The sequence below is a fragment of the Bombina bombina genome, chromosome 4 (genome assembly GCF_027579735.1).
Source record: "Bombina bombina isolate aBomBom1 chromosome 4, aBomBom1.pri, whole genome shotgun sequence".
Lineage (NCBI taxonomy): Eukaryota > Metazoa > Chordata > Amphibia > Anura > Bombinatoridae > Bombina > Bombina bombina.
The window spans coordinates 535,871,860-535,897,447 of NC_069502.1; the positions used below are offsets into that span (position 1 = coordinate 535,871,860).

Genomic DNA, 25,588 nt, shown 5'->3' on the forward strand with positions numbered 1-25,588 from the left:
TCAATTTCCAAGCAGTCAGTTGCAGAGAGACTAGATTTGGATGTTCGAATGGACCTTGTACTAGAAGATCCTGTCTCAAAGGTAGCTTCCATGGTGGAGCCGATGACATATTCACCAGGTCTGCATACCAAGTCCTGCGTGGCCACGCAGGAGCTATTAGGATCACCGAGGCCTTCTCCTGTTTGATCCTGGCTACCAGCCTGGGAAGGAGAGGGAACGGTGGAAATACATAAGCTAGATTGAACGACCAAGGCGCCACTAATGCATCCACCAGTGTCGCCCTGGGATCCCTGGATCTGGACCCGTATCGAGGAACTTTGAAGTTCTGACGAGACGCCATCAGATCCATATCTGGAGCGCCCCATAGTTGAGTTAACTGGGCAAAGACCTCCGGGTGGAGTTCCCACTCCCCCGGATGGAAAGTCTGACGACTCAAATAATCCGCCTCCCAGTTGTCTACCCCTGGGATGTGGATTGCAGATAGGTGGCAGGAGTGATCCTCCGCCCATTTGATGATCTTGGATACCTCTGCCATCGCCAAGGAAGTCTTTGTTCCCCCCTGATGATTGATGTACGCTACAGTCGCCATGTTGTCCGACTGAAATCTTATGAATCTGGCCTTCGCTAGGTGAGGCCAGGCCAGGAGCGCATTGAATATCGCTCTCAATTCCAAAATGTTTATCGGGAGAAGGGACTCTTCCCGAGACCATAGACCCTGAGCTTTCAGGGAGTCCCAGACCGCGCCCCAGCCTAAGAGACTGGCGTCAGTCGTGACGATGACCCACTCTGGTCTGTGGAAACTCATTCCCTGAGACAGGTGATCCTGAGTCAACCACCAGCGGAGTGAGTCTCTGGTTACCTGGTCTACTTGAATCTGGGGAGACAAGTCTGCATAATCCCCATTCCACTGTTTGAGCAAGCACAGTTGCAATGGTCTTAGATGAATTCGAGCAAAAGGAACCACGTCCATTGCTGCAACCATTAGTCCTATTACCTCCATGCACTGAGCTATGGAAGGCTGAGGAATAGATTGAAGAATTTGACAAGCGTTTAGAAGGTTTAATTTTCTGACCTCTGTCAGAAAAATCTTCATTTCTACAGAATCTATTATTGTTCCCAGAAAGGGAACCCTAGTAGACGGGGACAGGGAACTCTTTTCTACGTTCACCTTCCACCCGTGAGACCTGAGAAAAGCTAATACAATGTCTGTATGAGCCCTTGATCTGGAAAGGGACGACGCTTGGATTAGGATGTCGTCTAAGTAAGGTGCCACCGCAATGCCCCTCGGTCTTAGAACCGCTAGTAGGGACCCTAGCACCTTTGTGAAAATTCTGGGAGCAGTGGCTAAACCGAACGGAAGAGCCACGAACTGGTAATGTTTGTCCAGAAAGGCGAACCTTAGGAACTGATGATGATCTTTGTGGATAGGAATATGTAGGTACGCATCCTTTAAGTCCACGGCAGTCATGTATTGACCCTCCTGGATTGTTGGTAAAATCGTTTGAATGGTTTCCATTTTGAATGATGGAACTCTGAGGAATTTATTTAGAATTTTTAAATCCAGAATTGGCCTGAAAGTTCCCTCTTTTTTGGGAACTACGAACAGGTTTGAATAAAACCCCAGACCTTGTTCCGCTGTTGGAACTGGGTGTATCACTCCCATCTTTAATAGGTCTCCTACGCAATGTAAGAATACCTGTCTCTTTATCTGGTCTGAAGATAAGCGAGACATGTGGAACCTTCCCCTTGGAGGAAGGTTCTTGAACTCTAGAAGATACCCCTGAGAGACTATTTCTAGTGCCCAGGGATCCGGAACATCTCTTGCCCAAGCCTGAGCAAAGAGAGAAAGTCTGCCCCCTACTAGATCCGGTCCCGGATCGGGGGCTACCCCTTCATGCTGTCTTGGTAGCAGCAGCAGGCTTCTTGGCCTGTTTACCCTTGTTCCAGCCTTGCATTGGTTTCCATGCTGGTTTAGGCTGGGAAGCGTTACCCTCTTGTCTAGAGGCTGCAGAGTTAGGAGACGGTCCGTTCCTGAAATTGCGAAAGGAACGAAAATTAGATTTGTTCTTAGCCTTGAAAGGCCTATCCTGTGGGAGGGCATGGCCCTTTCCCCCAGTGATGTCTGAAATAATCTATTTCAATTCTGGCCCAAAAAGGGTCTTACCCTTGAAAGGAATATTAAGCAGTTTTGTCTTGGACGACACATCCGCCGACCAAGATTTTAGCCAAAGTGCTCTGCGCGCCACTATAGCAAAACCTGAATTTTTCGCCGCTAATTTAGCCAATTGAAAAGCGGCATCTAAAATAAAGGAATTAGCCAACTTTAGTACGTGAATTCTGTCCATGACTTCCTCATATGGAGTCTCCTTATGGAGCGAATCTTCTAGTTCCTCGAACCAAAAAGACGCCGCCGTGGTGACAGGAATAATGCACGAAATTGGTTGGAGAAGGAAACCTTGCTGAACAAATATCTTTTTAAGCAATCCTTCCAATTTTTTATCCATAGGATCTTTGAAAGCACAACTGTCCTCAATGGGAATAGTTGTGCGCTTGGCCAAAGTAGAAACTGCCCCTTCAACCTTAGGGACTGTTTGCCATGCGTCCCTTCTGGGGTCGACAATGGGGAACATTTTCTTAAATATAGGAAGTGGGACAAAAGGTATACCTGGCTTCTCCCACTCCTTGGTCACTATGTCCGCCACCCTCTTGGGTATCGGAAAGGCATCAGCGTGCACAGGGACCTCTAGGAATTTGTCCATTTTGCACAATTTCTCTGGAATCGCCAAAGAGTCACAATCATCAAGAGTAGTTAGCACCTCCTTAAGCAGGGCGCGGAGATGTTCTAACTTAAATTTAAATGCCACGATATCAGGTTCTGCCTGCTGAGAAACGTTTCCTGAATCAGAAATTTCTCCCTCAGACAGACCCCCCCTCACTGCCAATTCAGACTGGTGTGAGAGTATAACAAAAAAAATTATCGTCAGCGCCCACTTGCTCATCCTCGGTATTTAAAACTGAGCAATCACGCTTTCTGGGAAATGCTGGCAGTTTGGATAAAAGATTTGCTATAGAATTATCCATTACTGCAGTTAATTGCTGCATAGTAACAAGCATTGGCGCGCTAGATGTACTAGGTGTCACCTGCGCGGGCAAAACTGGTGTTGACACAGAAGGAGAGGATGATGAACTATCCCCACTACCTTCATTTGAAGAATCATCTTGGGCAACCTTATTAAATGTTACAGTACTGTCCTTACTTTGTTTGGACGCCATGGCACAATTTGAACATACATTTAAAGGGGGAACCACCTTGGCCTCCATACACACAGAACATATGCTATCTGAAGGTATAGACATGTTAGACAGACTTTGGCAGGCTATTAATGCAATAAAACCGTTTTTAAACAAAACCGTTACTGTCTCTTTAAATAATAAAAAGAGCACACTTTATTTCTGAATGTTTGAAAAACTATGAAGGAAATATCCGATCTTTACAAAATTTGCACCCTAGTGTCTTAATGCTTTGAAAGTATTGCACACCAAATTCTCTAACCCCTTAAATGAGCAAACTGGAGCTAATTGTTCAATTTACCAGTTTAAACCCACTACAGTCCCTGCCACAGCCTTTGCTGCAGCTTTTACCTACCTTGGGGGTTATTCACCACAGAAATAAGCCTTCTTGAAATCGTTTTTATGGCCACAGGACCCTCTCACATGAAGCTGCATGCACTGCTTCCAAAAGTAACTGCGCAACTGAGGCGCGAAAATGAGGCCTCCTCCCTCTGCATACCAGAGTGAAGGGGCCTTCCTGACTAGATTAGGTGTCTAAACAACTGCCAGGCGTAATAAAAACGTTCCCAAAGGTGTTTCAAAGTCACAAAACACTCCAAAAGTCATATAAATAATATATAAATCAATCAATTTAGCCCACAATAGTGTCAACCAGTATAGAGCCCATTTATAAGCCTTCATTCTGTTATGAGTCTAAGAAAATGGCTTACCGATCCCATAAGGGAAAATGACAGTCTTCTAGCATTACTATGTCTTGTTAGAAAAGAGACTAGTCATACCTGGAGCAGAAAAGTCTGCAAACTGTTCCCCCCAACTGAAGTTCTCTGGTTTCAACAGTCCTGCGTGGGAACAGCAATGGATTTTAGTTACTGTTGCTAAAATCATACTCCTCTTTTAACAGAACTCTTCATCACTTTCTGTTGTACAGTAAATAGTACAAACCGGCCCTATTTTAAAATAACAAACTCTTGATAGAAGAAATAAAACTACAACTAACACCACATACTCTTTACCATCCCCGTGGAGATGCTACTTGTTCAGAGCAGGCAAAGAGAATGACTGGGGGGCGGAGCCAGAGGGGGGACTATATGGACAGCTCTTGCTGTGTGCTCTCTTTGCCATTTCCTGTAGGGGAAGAGAATATCCCACAAGTAAGGATGAAGCCGTGGACCGGACACACCAATGTAGGAGAAACATTAATAGGTAACCTCGCCTCCTGTGGAGACCAAACTCCTTGTGCCTTCTGAGACCTCCAGTCAGACCCCATTCTGAAAAAAAAATGCATCTGTAGAGATTACAGATCAAGAAGGATGAACATAAGAAGCCACCCTGAAAAAAAAGAGCTAATAGTTCAGCTACCAAGACAAAAACAGGTTTATTCTGAAATGTAAATGAGTCCTCTGAGAGATTAAGAATTGTCCCTGTATCATTGGCAAACGATACAAAGCTAGAGGGCTCATATGGAAGCGAGCAAAATGGAATAGCATCCGAGGCCACAAGCATGAAACCTACCACCTCCATGCAAAGAGCGACTGAAAGAAAAGACAGACACTGACGGTTCTAATAGGCAAACACCAACTCTAGCTTCAACCGTCATTGTTCCGTTAAAGAAGGTCTCATAGAAAAACAGAATTTATGTTTACCTGATAAATTACTTTCTCCAACGGTGTGTCCGGTCCACGGCGTCATCCTTACTTGTGGGATATTCTCTTCCCCAACAGGAAATGGCAAAGAGCCCAGCAAAGCTGGTCACATGATCCCTCCTAGGCTCCGCCTACCCCAGTCATTCGACCGACGTTAAGGAGGAATATTTGCATAGGAGAAACCATATGGTACCGTGGTGACTGTAGTTAAAGAAAATAAATTATCAGACCTGATTAAAAAAACCAGGGCGGGCCGTGGACCGGACACACCGTTGGAGAAAGTAATTTATCAGGTAAACATAAATTCTGTTTTCTCCAACATAGGTGTGTCCGGTCCACGGCGTCATCCTTACTTGTGGGAACCAATACCAAAGCTTTAGGACACGGATGAAGGGAGGGAGCAAATCAGGTCACCTAAATGGAAGGCACCACGGTTTGCAAAACCTTTCTCCCAAAAATAGCCTCAGAAGAAGCAAAAATATCAAACTTGTAAAATTTGGTAAAAGTGTGCAGTGAAGACCAAGTCGCTGCCCTACATATCTGATCAACAGAAGCCTCGTTCTTGAAGGCCCATGTGGAAGCCACAGCCCTAGTGGAATGAGCTGTGATTCTTTCGGGAGGCTGCCGTCCGGCAGTCTCGTAAGCCAATCTGATGATGCTTTTAATCCAAAAAGAGAGAGAGGTAGAAGTTGCTTTTTGACCTCTCCTTTTACCGGAATAAACAACAAACAAGGAAGATGTTTGTCTAAAATCCTTTGTAGCTTCTAAATAGAATTTTAGAGCGCGAACAACATCCAAATTGTGCAACAAACGTTCCTTCTTTGAAACTGGTTTCGGACACAGAGAAGGTACGATAATCTCCTGGTTAATGTTTTTGTTAGAAACAACTTTTGGAAGAAAACCAGGTTTAGTACGTAAAACCACCTTATCTGCATGGAACACCAGATAAGGAGGAGAACACTGCAGAGCAGATAATTCTGAAACTCTTCTAGCAGAAGAAATTGCAACTAAAAACAAAACTTTCCAAGATAATAACTTAATATCAACGGAATGTAAGGGTTCAAACGGAACCCCCTGAAGAACTGAAAGAACTAAATTGAGACTCCAAGGAGGAGTCAAAGGTTTGTAAACAGGCTTAATTCTAACCAGAGCCTGAACAAAGGCTTGAACATCTGGCACAGCTGCCAGCTTTTTGTGAAGTAACACAGACAAGGCAGAAATCTGTCCCTTCAGGGAACTTGCAGATAATCCTTTTTCCAATCCTTCTTGAAGGAAGGATAGAATCTTAGGAATCTTAACCTTGTCCCAAGGGAATCCTTTAGATTCAGACCAACAGATATATTTTTTCCAAATTTTGTGGTAAATCTTTCTAGTTACAGGCTTTCTGGCCTGAACAAGAGTATCGATAACAGAATCTGAGAACCCTCGCTTCGATAAGATCAAGCGTTCAATCTCCAAGCAGTCAGCTGGAGTGAAACCAGGTTCGGATGTTCGAACGGACCCTGAACAAGAAGGTCTCGTCTCAAAGGTAGCTTCCAAGGTGGAGCCGATGACATATTCACCAGATCTGCATACCAAGTCCTGCGTGGCCACGCAGGAGCTATCAAGATCACCGACGCCCTCTCCTGATTGATCCTGGCTACCAGCCTGGGGATGAGAGGAAACGGCGGGAACACATAAGCTAGTTTGAAGGTCCAAGGTGCTACTAGTGCATCCACTAGAGCCGCCTTGGGATCCCTGGATCTGGACCCGTAGCAAGGAACTTTGAAGTTCTGACGAGAGGCCATCAGATCCATGTCTGGAATGCCCCACAGCTGAGTGACTTGGGCAAAGATTTCCGGATGGAGTTCCCACTCCCCCGGATGCAATGTCTGACGACTCAGAAAATCCGCTTCCCAATTTTCCACTCCTGGGATGTGGATAGCGGACAGGTGGCAGGAGTGAGACTCCGCCCATAGAATGATTTTGGTCACTTCTTCCATCGCTAGGGAACTCCTTGTTCCCCCCTGATGGTTGATGTACGCAACAGTTGTCATGTTGTCTGATTGAAACCGTATGAACTTGGCCCTCGCTAGCTGAGGCCAAGCCTTGAGAGCATTGAATATCGCTCTCAGTTCCAGAATATTTATCGGTAGAAGAGATTCTTCCCGAGACCAAAGACCCTGAGCTTTCAGGGATCCCCAGACCGCGCCCCAGCCCATCAGACTGGCGTCGGTCGTGACAATGACCCACTCTGGTCTGCGGAATGTCATCCCTTGTGACAGGTTGTCCAGGGACAGCCACCAACGGAGTGAGTCTCTGGTCCTCTGATTTACTTGTATCTTCGGAGACAAGTCTGTATAATCCCCATTCCACTGACTGAGCATGCACAGTTGTAATGGTCTTAGATGAATGCGCGCAAAAGGAACTATGTCCATTGCCGCTACCATCAACCCGATCACTTCCATGCACTGAGCTATGGAAGGAAGAGGAACGGAATGAAGTATCCGACAAGAGTCTAGAAGCTTTGTTTTTCTGGCCTCTGTCAGAAATATCCTCATTTCTAAGGAGTCTATTATTGTTCCCAAGAAGGGAACCCTTGTTGACGGAGATAGAGAACTCTTTTCCACGTTCACTTTCCATCCGTGAGATCTGAGAAAGGCCAGGACTATGTCCGTGTGAGCCTTTGCTTGAGGAAGGGACGACGCTTGAATCAGAATGTCGTCCAAATAAGGTACTACAGCAATGCCCCTTGGTCTTAGCACAGCTAGAAGGGACCCTAGTACCTTTGTGAAAATCCTTGGAGCAGTGGCTAATCCGAAAGGAAGCGCCACGAACTGGTAATGCTTGTCCAGGAATGCGAACCTTAGGAACCGATGATGTTCCTTGTGGATAGGAATATGTAGATACGCATCCTTTAAATCCACCGTGGTCATGAATTGACCTTCCTGGATGGAAGGAAGAATAGTTCGAATGGTTTCCATCTTGAACGATGGAACCTTGAGAAACTTGTTTAAGATCTTGAGATCTAAGATTGGTCTGAACGTTCCCTCTTTTTTGGGAACTATGAACAGATTGGAGTAGAACCCCATCCCTTGTTCTCTTAATGGAACAGGATGAATCACTCCCATTTTTAACAGGTCTTCTACACAATGTAAGAATGCCTGTCTTTTTATGTGGTCTGAAGACAACTGAGACCTGTGGAACCTCCCCCTTGGGGGAAGCCCCTTGAATTCCAGAAGATAACCTTGGGAGACTATTTCTAGCGCCCAAGGATCCAGAACATCTCTTGCCCAAGCCTGAGCGAAGAGAGAGAGTCTGCCCCCCACCAGATCCGGTCCCGGATCGGGGGCCAACATTTCATGCTGTCTTGGTAGCAGTGGCAGGTTTCTTGGCCTGCTTTCCCTTGTTCCAGCCTTGCATTGGTCTCCAAGCTGGCTTGGCTTGAGAAGTATTACCCTCTTGCTTAGAGGACGTAGCACTTTGGGCTGGTCCGTTTCTACGAAAGGGACGAAAATTGGGTTTATTTTTTGCCTTGAAAGGCCGATCCTGAGGAAGGGCGTGGCCCTTACCCCCAGTGATATCAGAGATAATCTCTTTCAAGTCAGGGCCAAACAGCGTTTTCCCCTTGAAAGGAATGTTAAGTAGCTTGTTCTTGGAAGACGCATCAGCCGACCAAGATTTCAACCAAAGCGCTCTGCGCGCCACAATAGCAAACCCAGAATTCTTAGCCGCTAACCTAGCCAATTGCAAAGTGGCGTCTAGGGTAAAAGAATTAGCCAATTTGAGAGCATTGATTCTGTCCATAATCTCCTCATAAGGAGGAGAATCACTATCGACCGCCTTTATCAGCTCATCGAACCAGAAACATGCGGCTGTAGCGACAGGGACAACGCATGAAATTGGTTGTAGAAGGTAACCCTGCTGAACAAACATCTTTTTAAGCAAACCATCTAATTTTTTATCCATAGGATCTTTGAAAGCACAACTATCCTCTATGGGTATAGTGGTGCGTTTGTTTAAAGTGGAAACCGCTCCCTCGACCTTGGGGACTGTCTGCCATAAGTCCTTTCTGGGGTCGACCATAGGAAACAATTTTTTAAATATGGGGGGAGGGACGAAAGGAATACCGGGCCTTTCCCATTCTTTATTAACAATGTCCGCCACCCGCTTGGGTATAGGAAAAGCTTCTGGGAGCCCCGGCACCTCTAGGAACTTGTCCATTTTACATAGTTTCTCTGGGATGACCAACTTGTCACAATCATCCAGAGTGGATAATACCTCCTTAAGCAGAATGCGGAGATGTTCCAACTTAAATTTAAATGTAATCACATCAGGTTCAGCATGTTGAGAAATGTTCCCTGAATCAGTAATTTCTCCCTCAGACAAAACCTCCCTGGCCCCATCAGACTGGGTTAGGGGCCCTTCAGAAACATTATTATCAGCGTCGTCATGCTCTTCAGTATCTAAAACAGAGCAGTCGCGCTTACGCTGATAAGTGTTCATTTTGGCTAAAATGTTTTTGACAGAATTATCCATTACAGCCGTTAATTGTTGCATAGTAAGGAGTATTGGCGCGCTAGATGTACTAGGGGCCTCCTGAGTGGGCAAGACTCGTGTAGACGAAGGAGGGAATGATGCAGTACCATGCTTACTCCCCTCACTTGAGGAATCATCTTGGGCATCATTGTCATTGTCACATAAATCACATTTATTTAAATGAATAGGAATTCTGGCTTCCCCACATTCAGAACACAGTCTATCTGGTAGTTCAGACATGTTAAACAGGCATAAACTTGATAACAAAGTACAAAAAACGTTTTAAAATAAAACCGTTACTGTCACTTTAAATTTTAAACTGAACACACTTTATTACTGCAATTGCGAAAAAACATGAAGGAATTGTTCAAAATTCACCAAATTTTCACCACAGTGTCTTAAAGCCTTAAAAGTATTGCACACCAAATTTGGAAGCTTTAACCCTTAAAATAACGGAACCGGAGCCGTTTTGAACTTTAACCCCTTTACAGTCCCTGGTATCTGCTTTGCTGAGACCCAACCAAGCCCAAAGGGGAATACGATACCAAATGACGCCTTCAGAAAGTCTTTTCTAAGTATCAGAGCTCCTCTCACATGCGACTGCATGCCATGCCTCTCAAAAACAAGTGCGCAACACCGGCGCGAAAATGAGGCTCTGCCTATGCTTTGGGAAAGCCCCTAAAGAATAAGGTGTCTAAAACAGTGCCTGCCGATATTATTATATCAAAATACCCAAATAAAATGATTCCTCAAGGCTAAATATGTGTTAATAATGAATCGATTTAGCCCAGAAAAAGTCTACAGTCTTAATAAGCCCTTGTGAAGCCCTTATTTACGATCGTAATAAACATGGCTTACCGGATCCCATAGGGAAAATGACAGCTTCCAGCATTACATCGTCTTGTTAGAATGTGTCATACCTCAAGCAGCAAGAGACTGCTCACTGTTCCCCCAACTGAAGTTAATTGCTCTCAACAGTCCTGTGTGGAACAGCCATGGATTTTAGTGACGGTTGCTAAAATCATTTTCCTCATACAAACAGAAATCTTCATCTCTTTTCTGTTTCTGAGTAAATAGTACATACCAGCACTATTTCAAAATAACAAACTCTTGATTGAATAATAAAAACTACAGTTAAACACTAAAAAACTCTAAGCCATCTCCGTGGAGATGTTGCCTGTACAACGGCAAAGAGAATGACTGGGGTAGGCGGAGCCTAGGAGGGATCATGTGACCAGCTTTGCTGGGCTCTTTGCCATTTCCTGTTGGGGAAGAGAATATCCCACAAGTAAGGATGACGCCGTGGACCGGACACACCTATGTTGGAGAAAGGAGTATTTTTCAACCCCCAGAAAAGTAACCTTTATCTGAGTAACCAATAAACTGTTTGGAAAAATGACTTTCCAATCATGTCTGCAGGAGTGAAATAATGCTAAATGTAAAGATGGAGTTTGAACCAAGATATCCAGGTCAGGAAAAACAGCAATACCCTGAGATCTGATTACAGATAAGAGGGTATCCATAACCTTGGAGAATATTCTGAAAGTCGTATCCAATTCAGAAAGAAGAATAACAAACTGAAAATGCTTGTCCAAAAAAAGCAAACCCCAGAAACGGATAGTGATTCTGAAATAAGAACATATAGGCAAGCATACATAAAATCTATTGTGGACATAAATTGAATAATGAATAGGTTGGAGTTCCTCTCTACTTGAGCCTTTACAGTGTTCCCAGAAACATAGGAAAGCAAAACCCTTCCCTTGGGAGGCCATGATCTGAAACCTATTTAATATCCTTGAGATTAAAACCTATTCGATATCCTTCAGACTAAAACCATGCTGAAAGAGGTGTAATCTACCCCCTACCAGAGCCTCTGGATCGGGGGCCACACCTACATACAGACTTAGATGGGCGTGAAGATTTCTTGGACTGCTTAAACCTGTTTCAGAAAACAAATGGGCAATGACCCTGTCAGCATTATCCAGAGCATATAGATTGGCCTAGTATATAGCTTTGCAGCCTTGCAAGAGGGTTTGGTATTTTGCAAATGCTATACTATTTATTTACAGATGAAACCAGAGGAACTCTGATACTGGGTGGAGGAAAAAAGATTTCTGAGTCCTGTTCTGACGAAAAGGCCAAAATATAACTATGAGCTTTAGATATACCCTTGGACTTCTTGTCCTGAGGTAGAAAAGCTCCTTAACCCCCAGACAGCGTAGAAATAACGGAAAACAAATCAGAACCAAATAAAAACTTTCCCTGTAAACAAAGAGATAGAAACTCTGGAATTAGCGATTGTCAGCAGACCTAAATTCTAGCCATAATCTTCTTCTAGAAAGTACAACTAAAAAAACATATTATAGCATGAATGATGTCAAAAAAGACATCTCAAAAGAAAGCATTTGCACATTTAAACATAAAAAGGATTTAAAAATCTCAAATGACTGAATGATAAGAAAACTGCCCAGAAAGACTATACATCCAAAAGATCTAGCAACATTAGCAATAGTTATTTTGGAACCATAATATATAGAATATATAACTTGCATGTAAATTAGCCCTCCTAAGGAAGGATTATAACTTCCTTTCTAAAGGGACCATAAAGAAAGAACTATCTCCCAAAGGAATGGTAGCACATTTAGCCACCCATGTTGGCATAGCTTCCCAAATATCAATAGTAGAAGCCAGAAAAGGATAAAAATGATTAAACCTTGCAGAAGGAAAAAAAATATAACTCGCTTAGTCCAATCTCTGGATAAAATCTCAAAAACTGCAACAGGGACAAATCAAGGGTTTTAACCAAGGGTTTAAAAAACAGTATCATAACACTTAACTGGTATATCCCCATCTACATTATAATTATTAACCTCTAAAGAAAGTAAAATTCCCTTAATAAGACAATGAATATGCTCAACATAATAAATAAATAAATAAAAGGATGTTTCAGTTTACTAATCAGAGGAAGACTCTTGATCAACAGAGAAAACCACCCCCTCTGAGGACACAGTAGCCTCCATGACTAGAACCATTGACCTTAGCAGGCTAAGAACTTGTAGATGGGTTAATTGTGAACGGACCTTTTACGCTTAGTTGAAAGAGGCATTGCTACCAACATATCACTGTTATTCGAATTAAAGTCTTAACTTCAGGAGAAAAAGTAGTAGATTCCTCCTATAAGGGACAAAAAACAGAATAATACCTCTGAAGCAAGAACATTAGTAGAAATGGTCAGAATGCATTAAAACAGTTATTTCATAAGAATGCTGAAAGAAATACCTTAGCATATAACAATAACATTTAACACTGGTAGGAAAATGTTCAAATGACCCAGCTTCAAAGGCAGATTTAGGGACAGAATTACAAGGCTCTATAACTGCAGAAAAACTCTTAATAAAGTTAAAGGGATAGTCTAGTCAAAACTAAACTTTTGTGATTCAGATAGAGTATGCAATTTTAAACAACTTCCCAATTTACTTTTAAAATAAAATTAGCTTTGTACTCTTGGAATTCTTTGTTGAAAGCTAAACCTAGGTAGGCTCATATGCTAATTTCTAAGCCCTTGAAAGCCGCCTCTTACCTGAATGTATTTGAGAGTTTTTCACAGCTAGATAGTGTTAGTTCATGTGTGCCATATCGATAACATTGTGCTCACACCCTTGGAGTTACTTATAAGAGGGCACTGATTGGCTAAAATTAAAGTGTCAAAATAACTGAAATAAGGGGGCAGTTTGCAGAGGCTTAGATACAAGGTAATCACAGAGGTAAAAAGTATATTAATATAACAATGTTGGTTATGCAAAACTGGCGAATGGATAATAAAAGGATTATCTATCTTTTTAAACAATAAACATTCTGGAGTAGACTGCCCCTTTAGATGTAGAAAATAAAGTTAAATGATAATATCCACATTAAAAAAGCTGCTGAAGAAAGGAAAACACAACAATTTGCTAACTCAAGAATATCTTGCATCCAGAAAGCACACTTGTAATGTGAGGCGCATATCAAACTTACATCATATATAATAGAAAAGGGCGCCAAAAAGTACACACACTATCATGCCGACCTGAAGGCCAGCGTGCATCAACGTGCGTAAAAATACATGCTTAAAAATGCTGAAGCACCAAAAAAAAGAGTGTCAAATAAATATAAATATAGTATTTACCCAAAGGCTCTCTGTTACTGGAGGAAACCAGTAAGGGGCTAAGATCAGTGCTGAAACATAATAGCAGAGGAACAGGAATATATAAAAAAAAACAGCAGGCGTAGGCAAAGGACAAATCCCTGAAACCCCTATGGCAAGGCTTGTGACTAAATCCCCACCAGTGAAATATATGTCACTTCCAACACTCCAAATACATCCCTCCAACAAGCAACCTGTACTCTGAGGGGGAAGGGACTTTAAAGTCTTTCTGAAAACCACTCTCAAGAATCAAATGCACATCTTCATTCTTCAACCACCTCCAGCAGAGGTGGGAGGGGTTTTATAGAGGTCTTGGGGTTTGGGAATCTTTGCCTCCTCCTAGTGGTAGGAAGGGCTAATTCCCAGGAGTAATGGAACGTGGCCTCTCACCACCTGTATCAAAGAAAAAGGTATTGTGATGGCAGTGAATAAGGAAGGAGAAAAATTAAACAATTCTTTTTTAATAAAATTATTGTGATTTAAAAAAAAATGCTTAAATAGATCAACAACATATGTTATTAACTTTAAATTATAAAAACTAAAAATATCTTTACCATTACTTTAAGCAGCTACAAGATCTTTTCTTTCACAATGTTATAAAACCCAAAAGTGAAAAAAAAATCCTTTTTTTATTAACAAAATTACATCCTATTCGGAGAAAACTGAAAATATAAAATCCTTTTTTATGGATACTGGCCTATCAGCCATCAAACTGAGAATGAAAACATCACATGAATGTTTTAAATATCACATGTAAGAATATACATATATATATATATATATATATTAAATGTGCACACTTGCCAGACATTGTAACACTGAAATAAGCTGTCTGGATAATCTGGCTGAAGAGGCTCCTGGCTTTCAATAGTTCCAAACCACCAAGCATCATCAATAACAGACCGAAATCGATCACCTATGGAAAAGATCATACAAATACAGTTTATATTTTTCTTTTGGAAATATTACATTTTACAGTGCTGTATACAGTCTTAGTCATTCATCTAAAAGAAAGAGCATTCAAAATTTCTATACACTAGACGTGGATTTGGCAGTTTTGTTAGCTGTCAAATGCAGAAGAAGGTGGTCACTTGCAGCATTTGGCTCTTTTCTAAGCCAAATTTCTTCTTATGAAAGTGCAACACACTAACGCCTAGATTTAGAGTTCTGCGTTAGCCGTCCAAACCAGCGGTAAGGGCTCCTAACGCTGGTTTTGGACGCCCGCTGGTATTTAGAGTCAGTCAGGAAAGGGTCTAACGCTCACTTTCCAGCCGCGACTTTTCCATACCGCAGATCCCCCTATGCCATTTGCGTATCCTATCTTTTCAATGGGATCTTTCTAACGCCGGTATTTAGAGTCGTGGCTGAAGTGAGCGTTAGAACTCTAACGACAAAACTCCAGCCGCAGAAAAAAGTCAGGAGTTAAGAGCTTTATGGGCTAACGCCGGTTCATAAAGATCTTAACTACTGTGCTCTAAAGTACACTAAAACCCATAAACTACCTATGTACCCCTAAACCGAGGCCCCCCCCACATCGCCGCCACTCTAATAAAAATTTTTAACCCCTAATCTGCCGACCGCACACCGCCGCAACCTACATTATCCCTATGTACCCCTAATCTGCTGCCCCTAACATCGCCGACACCTTCATAATATTTATTAACCCCTAATCTGCCCCCCCCCCAACGTCGCCACTACCTTACCTACACTTATTAACCCCTAATCTGCCGACCGGACCTCGCCGCTACTCTAATAAATGTATTAACCCCTAAAGCTAAGTCTAACCCTAACACCTCCCTAAGTTAAATATAATTTAAATCTAACGAAATAAAATAAATCTTATTAAATAAATTAATCCTATTTAAAGCTAAATACTTACCTGTAAAATAAACCCTAATATAGCTACAATATAACGAATAATTATATTGTAGCTATTTTAGGATTTATATTTATTTTACAGGCATTTACTATTTAATATCTACCTAGTTAAAATAATTACAAAATTACCTGTAAAATAAATCCTAACCTAAGTTACAATTAAACCTAACACTACACTATCAATAAATTAAATAACTAAACTACCTACAATTATCTACAATTAAATCAACTAAACTAAATTACAAAAAATGCCCTACCCTATTCTAAAATAAAAAGTTAACAGCTCTTATACCTTACCAGCCCTTAAAAGGGCCTTTTGCGGGGCATTTTGCGTTAGAACGCACCCCTTCTAACGCAAAACTCTAAATCTAGGTGTTAGACATGTGCAAATCCAGATCTTAGTGTGTTGCGTTTTCACAAGAAGAAATACAGCTCCAAAAAGAGCTGAATGCCGTGAGCGGTCTCATTCCGCAGCTAACGAAACTGCTAAATGCACATGCCAAATAGACACTATATGGCTAAAAGTATATTGACACTGCTACTAATCATTGATGTCATTTACACCCATTGCCAACAGGTGCATGAAATCCAGCATATATCCAGGAAATCTGCATAGACAAACATTGGCAGTACAATAAATTGTACTGATAAGTTAAGTAACATGGTGACTTTAAACATGACACTGTCATAGGATTACACTATTGCCACAAGTTTTTTTATTTTGATGTGGAAGCATCTAGGAGCAACAACAGCCCAGTCGCAACATTGTAGACAAGTGCTGAAGCATAAAACAATCGCAAAAATTGTGCATCAGGGGCTTCATGGCCGATCATCTGTACAGCGTTGGCAGGAGTGGTGTAAAGCATGCCTTCCCTGGACTCTGGAGCAGTGGAAACATGTAATCTAGAGTGATGAATCAAGCTGATCAGTCTGATGAAAGAATGTGGATGTGCTGGATGCCAAAAGAAAGTTATCGGAATGCATAGTCCCCACTGTAAAGTTTGTTGGCGGATGAGGGATAATGGTCTGCAGCTGGTTAGGCCCCTCAGTTCCAGTGAAGGGTTATCTAAAGGCTACAGGACACTAACAATTTAGACGATTGGGGACGACCATTTTCTTTTTCAGCATGACAATGACCATACACACAAGTGAAGCTCATTGGTTTAATGAGTATGGTGTGGAGGAACTTAATTGGCCCGCACAGAGCCCTGACCTAAACTCCACTAAACATTTTTGGGATGAACTAGAATGCCAATTACAAGTCAGACCTTCTTATTAAACATCAGTGCCTGACCTCACAAATGCGCTTTTTGCCAAATATTAAAATATTGAGGAAATCCTTCCCAGAAGTGTTACGGATGTTATAGCCACAAAAAGGAAATGTATGCTTACCTGATAAATTGATTTCTACGATACGACGAGTCCACGGACTTCATCCTTACTTGTGGGATATTAACCTCCTGCTAACAGGAAGTGACAAAGAGCACCACAGCAGAGCTGTATATATAGCTCCTCCCTTCCCTCCACCCACAGTCATTCGACCGAAGGTTTAGGAAGAGAAAGGAAAAGCTAAAGGTGCAGAGGTGACTGAAGTTGAAAAAATAAAATATAATCTGTCTTTAAATGACATGGAGGGCCGTGGACTCGTCGTATCGTAGAAGAAATCAATTTATCAGGTAAGCATAAATTTCCTTTTCTTCTACAAGATACGACGAGTCCACGGACTTCATCCTTACTTGTGGGATACAATACCAAAGCTACAGGACACGGATGAAACGGGAAGGACAAGACAGAGACCTAAATGGAAGGCACCACTGATTAAAGAACCTTTCTCCCAAAAACAGCCTCAGAAGAAGCAAAAGTATCAAATTTGTAAAATTTAAAAAAAGTATGAAGAGACGACCAAGTCGCAGCCTTACAAATCTGTTCAACAGAAGCATCGTTTTTAAAGGCCCATGTGGAAGCCACAGCCCTAGTAGAATGAGCCGTAATTCTTTAAGGAGGCTGCTGTCCAGCAGTCTCATAAGCCAGGCGGATGATACTTCCCAGCCAAAAAGAAAGAGAGAGAGGTAGCCGTAGCTTTCTGACCCCTACGCTTTCCAGAATAAACAATGAATAATGAAGATGATTGACGGAAATCCTTAGTCGCCTGTAAGTAAAACGTCAAGGCACGGACCACGTCCAGGTTATATAACAGACGCTCCTTCTTAGAAGAAGGATTAGGACACAAGGAAGGAACAACAATTTCCTGATTAATATTCTTATTTGAAACAACCTTAGGAAGAAATCCAGGTTTGGTACGCAAAACCACCTTATCAGAATGAAATATAAGATAAGGCGAATAACACTATAACGCTGAAAGCTCAGAAACTCTTCGAGCAGAAGAAATAGCAACTAAAAACAGAACTTTCCAAGATAACAACTTAATATTTATGGAATGCATGGGTTCAAACGAAACCCCTTGAAGAACTCGAAGAACTAAATTCAAACTCCAGGGAGGAGTAATTGGTCTAAATACAGGCTTAATTCTGGTTAGAGCCTGACAAAAAGACTGAACATCTGGCACATCTGCCAAACGTTTGTGAAGCAAAATTGACAAAGCAGAAATCTGTCCCTTTAAGGAAGTTGCTGATCACCCTTTCTCCAAACCTTCTTGGAGAAAAGACAGAATCCTGACTTTACTCCATGAGTAACCCTTGGATTCACACCAATAAAGATATGTACGCCATATCTTATGATAGATCTTTCTAGTGACAGGCTTACGAGCCTGTATCAAAGTATCGATGACCGAATCAGAGAATCCCCGCTTAGATAAAATCAAGCGTTCAATCTCCAAGCAGTTAGCTGCAGACAATTTAGATTTGGATGTTGGAAAGAACCTTGAATGAGAAGGTCCAGTCTCAAAGGAAGTTTCCACGGTGGCAGAGAGGACATGTCCACTAGATCCGCATACCAAGTTACTGAAGCTCTCTCCTGTTTGATCCGAGCAATCACGCGTGGCAGGAGAGGGAATGGTGGAAACACATAAGCTAGGCTGAACAACCAAGGCACTGCCAGGGCATCTATAAGTTCGGCCTGAGGATCCCTCGACCTGGATCCGTAACGTGGAAGCTTGGCATTCTGATGAGATGCCATCAGATCTAATTCCGGTCTGCCCCACTGTCGAATCAATGAGGCAAACATCTCCGGATGGAGTTCCCACTCCCCCGGATGAAAAGTCTGACGACTTAGAAAATCCGCTTCCCAGTTCTCTACTCCTGGGATGTAGATTGCTGATAGATAGCAAGAGTGGGCCTCCGCCCATTAGATTATCTTTGAAAACTTCTATCATCGCTAAAGAACTCCTTGTTCCCCCCTGATGATTGATATACACCACAGTTGTGATATTGTCCGACTGGAATCTTATGAATTTGGCCAAAGACAACTGAGGCCACGCCTGAAGTGCATTGAATATTGCTCTCAGTTCCATAATATTGATTGGAAGTAGAGACTCTACCTGAGTCCAAACACCCTGAGCCTTCAGGGAATTCCAGACTGCACCCCAGCCCAGAAGGCTGGTGTCCGTTGTCACTATAACCCATGAGGGTCTGCGGAAACACGCCCCCTGGGACAGATGATCCGGCGACAACCACCAAAGAAGAGAGTCTCTGGTCTCCTGATCCAGATTTATCTGAGGAGATAAATTCTCATAGTCCCCATTCCACTGTCCGAGCATGCACAGCTGCAGTGGTCTGAGATGAAAGCGAGCAAACTGAATGATGTCCATTGCCGCTACCATTAATCCAATGACCTCCATACACTGAGCCACTGATGGCCGAGGAATGGACTGAAGTGCTCAGCAAGTATTTAGAATCTTTGATTTTCTTACCTCCATCAGAAATATTTTCATGTCTACCGAGTCTATCAGAGTTCCCAAGAAGGGAACCCTTGTCCGTAGAACTAGTGAACTCTTTTCTATGTTCACCTTCCAACCGTGAGTTCTCAGGAAAGACAACACTGTCTCCGTGTGAGATTTTGTCAGATGATAAATTGACGCCTGAATTAAAATATCGTCCAGATAAGGCGCCACTGCTATGCCCCACGGTTTGAGAACCACTAGAAGGGACCCTAGAAACTTTGTGAAGATTCTGGATGCTGTGGCCAACCTAAAGGGAAGAGCCACAAACTGATGATGTTTGTCCAGAAAGGAAAACCTTAGGAACTGATGATGATCCTTGTGAATAGGGATATGAAGGTATGCATCCTTCAAGTCCACTGTAGTCATATATTGACCCTCTTGGATCATTGGTAAGATTGTTCGTATAGTCTCCATCTTGAACGATGGGACTCTGAGAAATTTGTTTAGACACTTGAGATCTAAAATGGGTCTGAAAGTTCCCTCTTTTTTGGGAACCACAAAAAGATTTGAGTAAAACCCCTGTCCCTGTTCCAGTTTGGAACGGGACAAATTACTCCCATAGTATAGAGGTCTTTTACACAGCGTAAGAACACCTCTCTTTTTATCCGGTCTACAGCCAATCGTGAAAGATGAAATCTCCCTCTTGGGAGAAAATCCTTGAATTCCAGTTGATACCTGTGGGTCACGATTTCCAATGCCCAGGGGTCCTGAACATCTCTTGCCCAAGCCTGAGCAAGAAAAGAAAGTATGCCCCCTACTAGATCCGGTCCCGGATCGGGGGCCGCCCCTTCATGCTGTCTTAGTAGCAGCAGCGGGCTTCTTGGATTATTTACTTTTATCCAAGCCTGGTTGGGTCTCCAGAAGGACTTGGATTGAGCAAAATTCCCTTCCTGCTTTGTGGAGGAAGAGGAAGCAGAGGGTACTCCTTTAAAATTTCGAAAGGAACGAAAATTACTTTGTTTACCCCTCATCTTAACAGACCTGTCCTGAGGTAGGGCGTGGCCTTTACCTCCAGTAATGTCAGAAATGATTCCTTCAATTCAGGCCCGAATAGGGTCTTACCCTTGAAAGGAATAGCTAAAAGCTTAGATTTTGATGACACATGAGCCATAACGCTCTACGCGCTAAAATGGCAAAGCCTGCATTTTTCGCCGCTAATTTAGCAATTTGAAAAGCGGCATCTGTAATAAAAGAATTAGCTAGCTTGAGAGCCTTAATTCTATCCAAAATGTCCTCTAATGGGGTCTCAACCTTCAGAGACTCTTCTAGAGCATCAATCCAAAAAGCTGCTGCAGTAGTTACTGGAACAATGCAGGCTGTAGGTTGTAAAAGAAAACCCTGATGAATAAATAATTTCTTTAGAAGACCCTCTAACTTCTTATCCATAGGGTCTTTGAAAGCACAACTGTCCTCAATAGGTATAGTTGTACGCTTAACCAGGGTAGATATAGCTCCCTCCACATTAGGGACCGACTGCTAAGAGTCCAGAATGGTGTCTAATATGGTAAACATTTTCTTAAACGTAGGAGGAGGAGAGAACTGTATACCTGGTCTATCCCATTCCTTTTTTACCATTTCTGAAATTCTTTTAGGAACCGGAAAAACATCAGTGTAAGTAGGCACCTCTAGATATTTGTCCATCTTACACAACTTCTCTGGTGGTATCATAATAGGGTCACAATCATCCAGAGTCGCTAAAACCTCGCTAAGTAAGAGACGGAGGTGTTCAAGCTTAAATTTAAAGGACATGACGTCAGAATCTGTCTGAGGCAACATATTTCCTGATTCTGAAAGTTCTCCCTCAGACAGCAATTCCCTGACCCCCAACTCAGAGCACTGTGAGGGTACATCGGAAAAAGCCAGTAAAGCATCAGAGGATTCAGTATTCACATAAATACCCGACCTACTGTGTTTACCCTGTAACACTGGTAATAGATAATACCCCTGTAAGGGTAGTTGACTTAACTGCAGCCATCTCCTGCAGAGTAAAAGAATTAGACGCACTAGAAGTACTTGGCATCGCTTGTGTGGGCGTTAAAGGTTGTGACACTTGGGGAGAATTGGATGGCATATCCTGATTCTCTTCAGACTGAGAATCATCCTTAGGCACACTTTATTTACCTAAAATATGCTTTTTACATTGTAAGGCCCTTTCAGTACAATAGGTACACAACGTAAGAGCGGGTTCCACAATGGCTTCTAAACACATAGAGCATATAGTATCCTCAATCTCAGACCTGTTGAACAGACTAGCAATAACCACAATAGTAGTTAAACACTTTATTTATTGATTTAAACAATTTTTTGAAAAACGTGTACTGCGCCTTTAAGGAATAAAAAAGCGCACAATTTTTCCCAAACTGCCTAAAAACGTTAATTAACGCTTTAAAATTAACTATACATAATCAATAGTGCCAAAAATTATTGCACCCCAAGAGCAAGGGGAGAAATTGACCTCTAAAAGATATTTATAGACAAAAATATGTTTGATTTGAAAAAATAACCCCTGCACCTCGCCACAGCTCTGCTGTGGCGCCTACCTGCAACCAGGGTACTGCAAACTGACTCGACAACGAGCTAATGCCTGCTTCCTTCTCAGCCAGAGTAAAGTGCGCGTCTGAACGCTCGAAAATAGGCCCCGCCCATCATGGACGACGATCACATAAGACATAAGGCATGGAAAGCGGTTTAGTAATAAAGCCATGTGGATTTTGTTTACCCCTAAGCATAGCACAAATATACAGCCATACTGATTATTTGATCTGACAAATAAAAAACGTTAAGCTGCCTCTCCCAGTGTCCCTTTATATTGCTGCTTTTAAGCCCTTTATAATTGCTTAGCCCATTACAATGTCAACAAAATAAAATAAACACAGGTTTTTCAGTAATACCCTTTGTCTACAGGTCTACTGCTTACCCCTTCCCTTGCAGGGAAAAAAACCTAATTTATGCTTACCTGATAAATTTATTTCTCTTGTAGTGTATCCAGTCCACGGATCATCCATTACTTATGGGATATTCTCCTTCCCAACAGGAAGTTGCAAGAGGATCACCCACAGCAGAGCTGCTATATAGCTCCTCCCCTCACTGCCATATCCAGTCATTCGACCGAAACAAGATGAGAAAGGAGAAACCATAGGGTGCAGTGGTGACTGTAGTTTAATTAAATTTTAGACCTGCCTTAAAATGACAGGGCGGCCGTGGACTGGATACACTACAAGAGAAATAAATTTATCAGGTAAGCATAAATTATGTTTTCTCTTGTTAAGTGTATCCAGTCCACGGATCATCCATTACTTATGGGATACCAATACCAAAGCTAAAGTACACGGATGATGGGAGGGACAAGGCAGGGATTAAGCGGAAGGAACCACTGCCTGAAGAACCTTTCTCCCAAAAACAGCCTCCGAAGAAGCAAAAGTATCAAATTTGTAAAATTTTGAAAAAGTGTGAAGCGAAGACTAAGTCGCGGCCTTGCAAATCTGATCAACAGAGGCCTAATTTTTAAAGGCCCAGGTGGAAGCCACAGCTCTAGTAGAATGAGCTGTAATTCTTTCAGGGGGCTGCTGTCCAGCAGTCTCATAGGCTAGGCGTATAACACTCCGAAGCCAAAATGAAAGAGAGGTTGCCGAAGCTTTTTGACCTCTCCTCTGTCCAGAATAAACGACAAACAGGGAAGATGTTTGACAAAAATCTTTAGTAGCTTGTAAGTAAAACTTCAAGGCACGGACTACGTCCAGATTATGTAAAAGACGTTCCTTCTTTGAAGAAGGATTAGGACACAATGATGGAACAACAATCTCTTGATTGATATTCTTGATAGAAACCACCTTAGGTAAAAACCCAGGTTTGGTACGCAGAACTACCTTATCTGCATGAAAAATCAGATAAGGAGAATCACATTGTAAGGCAGATAGCTCAGAGACTCTCCGAGCCGAGGAAATAGCCATCAAAAACAGAACTTTCCAAGATAAAAGCTTAATATCAATGGAATGAAGGGGTTCAAACGGAACTCCTTGAAGAACTTTAAGAACCAAGTTTAAGCTCCATGGGGGAGCAACAGGTTTAAACACAGGCTTAATTCTAACCAAAGCCTGACAAAATGCCTGGACGCCTGGAACTTCTGCCAGACACTTGTGCAAAAGAATAGACAGAGCAGAAATCTGTCCCTTTAAGGAACTAGCTGATAATCCTTTGTCCAAACCCTCTTGGAGAAAGGACAATATCCTAGGAATCCTAACCTTACTCCATGAGTAATTCTTGGATTCACACCAGTAAAGATATGTACGCCATATCTTGAGATAGATTTTCCTGGTAACAGGCTTTCGTGCCTGTATTAAGGTATCAATGACTGACTCGGAGAAGCCACGCTTTGATAGAATCAAGCGTTCAATCTCCATGCAGTCAGTCTCAGAGAAATTAGATTTGGATGATTGAAAGGACCTTGTATTAGAAGGTCCTGTCTTAGAGGCAGAGTCCATGGTGGAAAGGATGACATGTCCACTAGGTCTGCATACCAGGTCCTGCGTGGCAACGCAGGCGCAATTAGAATCACCGATGCTCTCTCCTGTTTGATTTTGGCAATCAGTCGAGGGAGCAGAGGAAACGGTGGAAACACATAAGCCAGGTTGAAGAACCAAGGCGCTGCTAGAGCATCTATCAGCGTCGCTTCTGGGTCCCTGGACCTGGATCCGTAACAAGGAAGCTTGGCGTTCTGGCGAGATGCCATGAGATCCAACTCTGGTTTGCCCCAACGATGAATCAACTGAGCAAACACCTCCGGATGGAGTTCCCACTCCCCCGGGTGAAAAGTCTGACGACTTAGAAAATCCGCCTCCCAGTTCTCCACGCCTGGGATATGGTTTGCTGACAGGTGGCAAGAGTGAGTCTCTGCCCAGCGAATTATTTTTGAGACTTCTAACATCGCTAGGGAACTCCTGGTTCCCCCTTGATGGTTGATGTAAGCCACAGTCGTGATATTGTCCGACTGAAATCTGATGAACCTCAGTGTTGCTAACTGAGGCCAAGCCAGAAGAGCATTGAATATTGCTCTTAACTCCAGAATATTTATCGGAAGGAGTTTCTCCTCCTGAGTCCACGATCCCTGTGCCTTCAGGGAGTTCCAGACTGCACCCCAACCTAGAAGGCTGGCATCTGTTGTTACAATTGTCCAATCTGGCCTGCGAAAGGTCATACCCTCAGACAGGTGGACCCGAGACAACCACCAGAGAAGAGAATCTCTGGTCTCTTGATCCAGATTTAGCAGAGGGGACAAATCTGTGTAATCCCCATTCCACTGACTTAGCATGCATAATTGCAGCGGTCTGAGATGTAGGCGCGCAAATGGCACTATGTCCATTGCCGCTACCATTAAGCCAATCACCTCCATACACTGAGCCACCGAAGGGCGCGGAATGGAATGAAGAATACGGCAAGCATTTAGAAGCTTTGATAACCTGGACTCCGTCAGGTAAATTTTCATCTCTACAGAATCTATAAGAGTCCCTAAGAAGGAGACTCTTGTGAGTGGGGATAGAGAACTCTTTTCCTCGTTCACTTTCCACCCGTGCGATCTCAGAAATGCCAGAACTATCTCTGTATGAGACTTGGCAATTTGAAAGCTTGACGCCTGTATCAGGATGTCGTCTAGATACGGAGCCACCGCTATGCCTCGCGGTCTTAGAACCGCCAGAAGTGAGCCCAGAACCTTCGTAAAGATTCTCGGGGCTGTAGCCAACCCGAAGGGAAGAGCTACAAATTGGTAATGCCTGTCTAGAAAGGCAAACCTTAGGAACCGATGATGATCTTTGTGAATCGGTATGTGAAGGTAGGCATCCTTTAAGTCCACTGTGCTCATGTACTGACCCTCTTGGATCATGGGTAGGATGGTCCGAATAGCTTCCATTTTGAAAGATGGAACTCTGAGGAATTTGTTTCAGATCTTTAGATCCAAAATTGGTCTGAAGGTTCCCTCTTTTTTGGGAACCACAAACAGATTTGAATAAAAACCCTGTCCTTGTTCCGTCCGCGGAACTGGATGGATCACTCCCATTACTAGGAGGTCTTGCACACAGCGTAGGAATGCCTCTTTCTTTATCTGATTTGCAGATAACCTTGAAAGATGAAATCTCCCTTGTGGAGGGGAAGCTTTGAAGTCCAGAAGATATCCCTGAGATA

General features: G+C 42.7%; 1 protein-coding gene across 1 annotated transcript in view; it reads right to left on the bottom strand.

The window, feature by feature from the left end:
- PHIP (pleckstrin homology domain interacting protein) overlaps positions 1 to 25,588 on the bottom strand; it is a gene marked incomplete in the record, with an annotated part of 1,163,892 nt that overhangs the window by 337,475 nt on the left and 800,829 nt on the right. Inside the window, 1 exon segment of the mRNA XM_053710468.1 lies at positions 14,440 to 14,551. Coding sequence (XP_053566443.1) covers positions 14,440 to 14,551 — 112 coding nt within the window.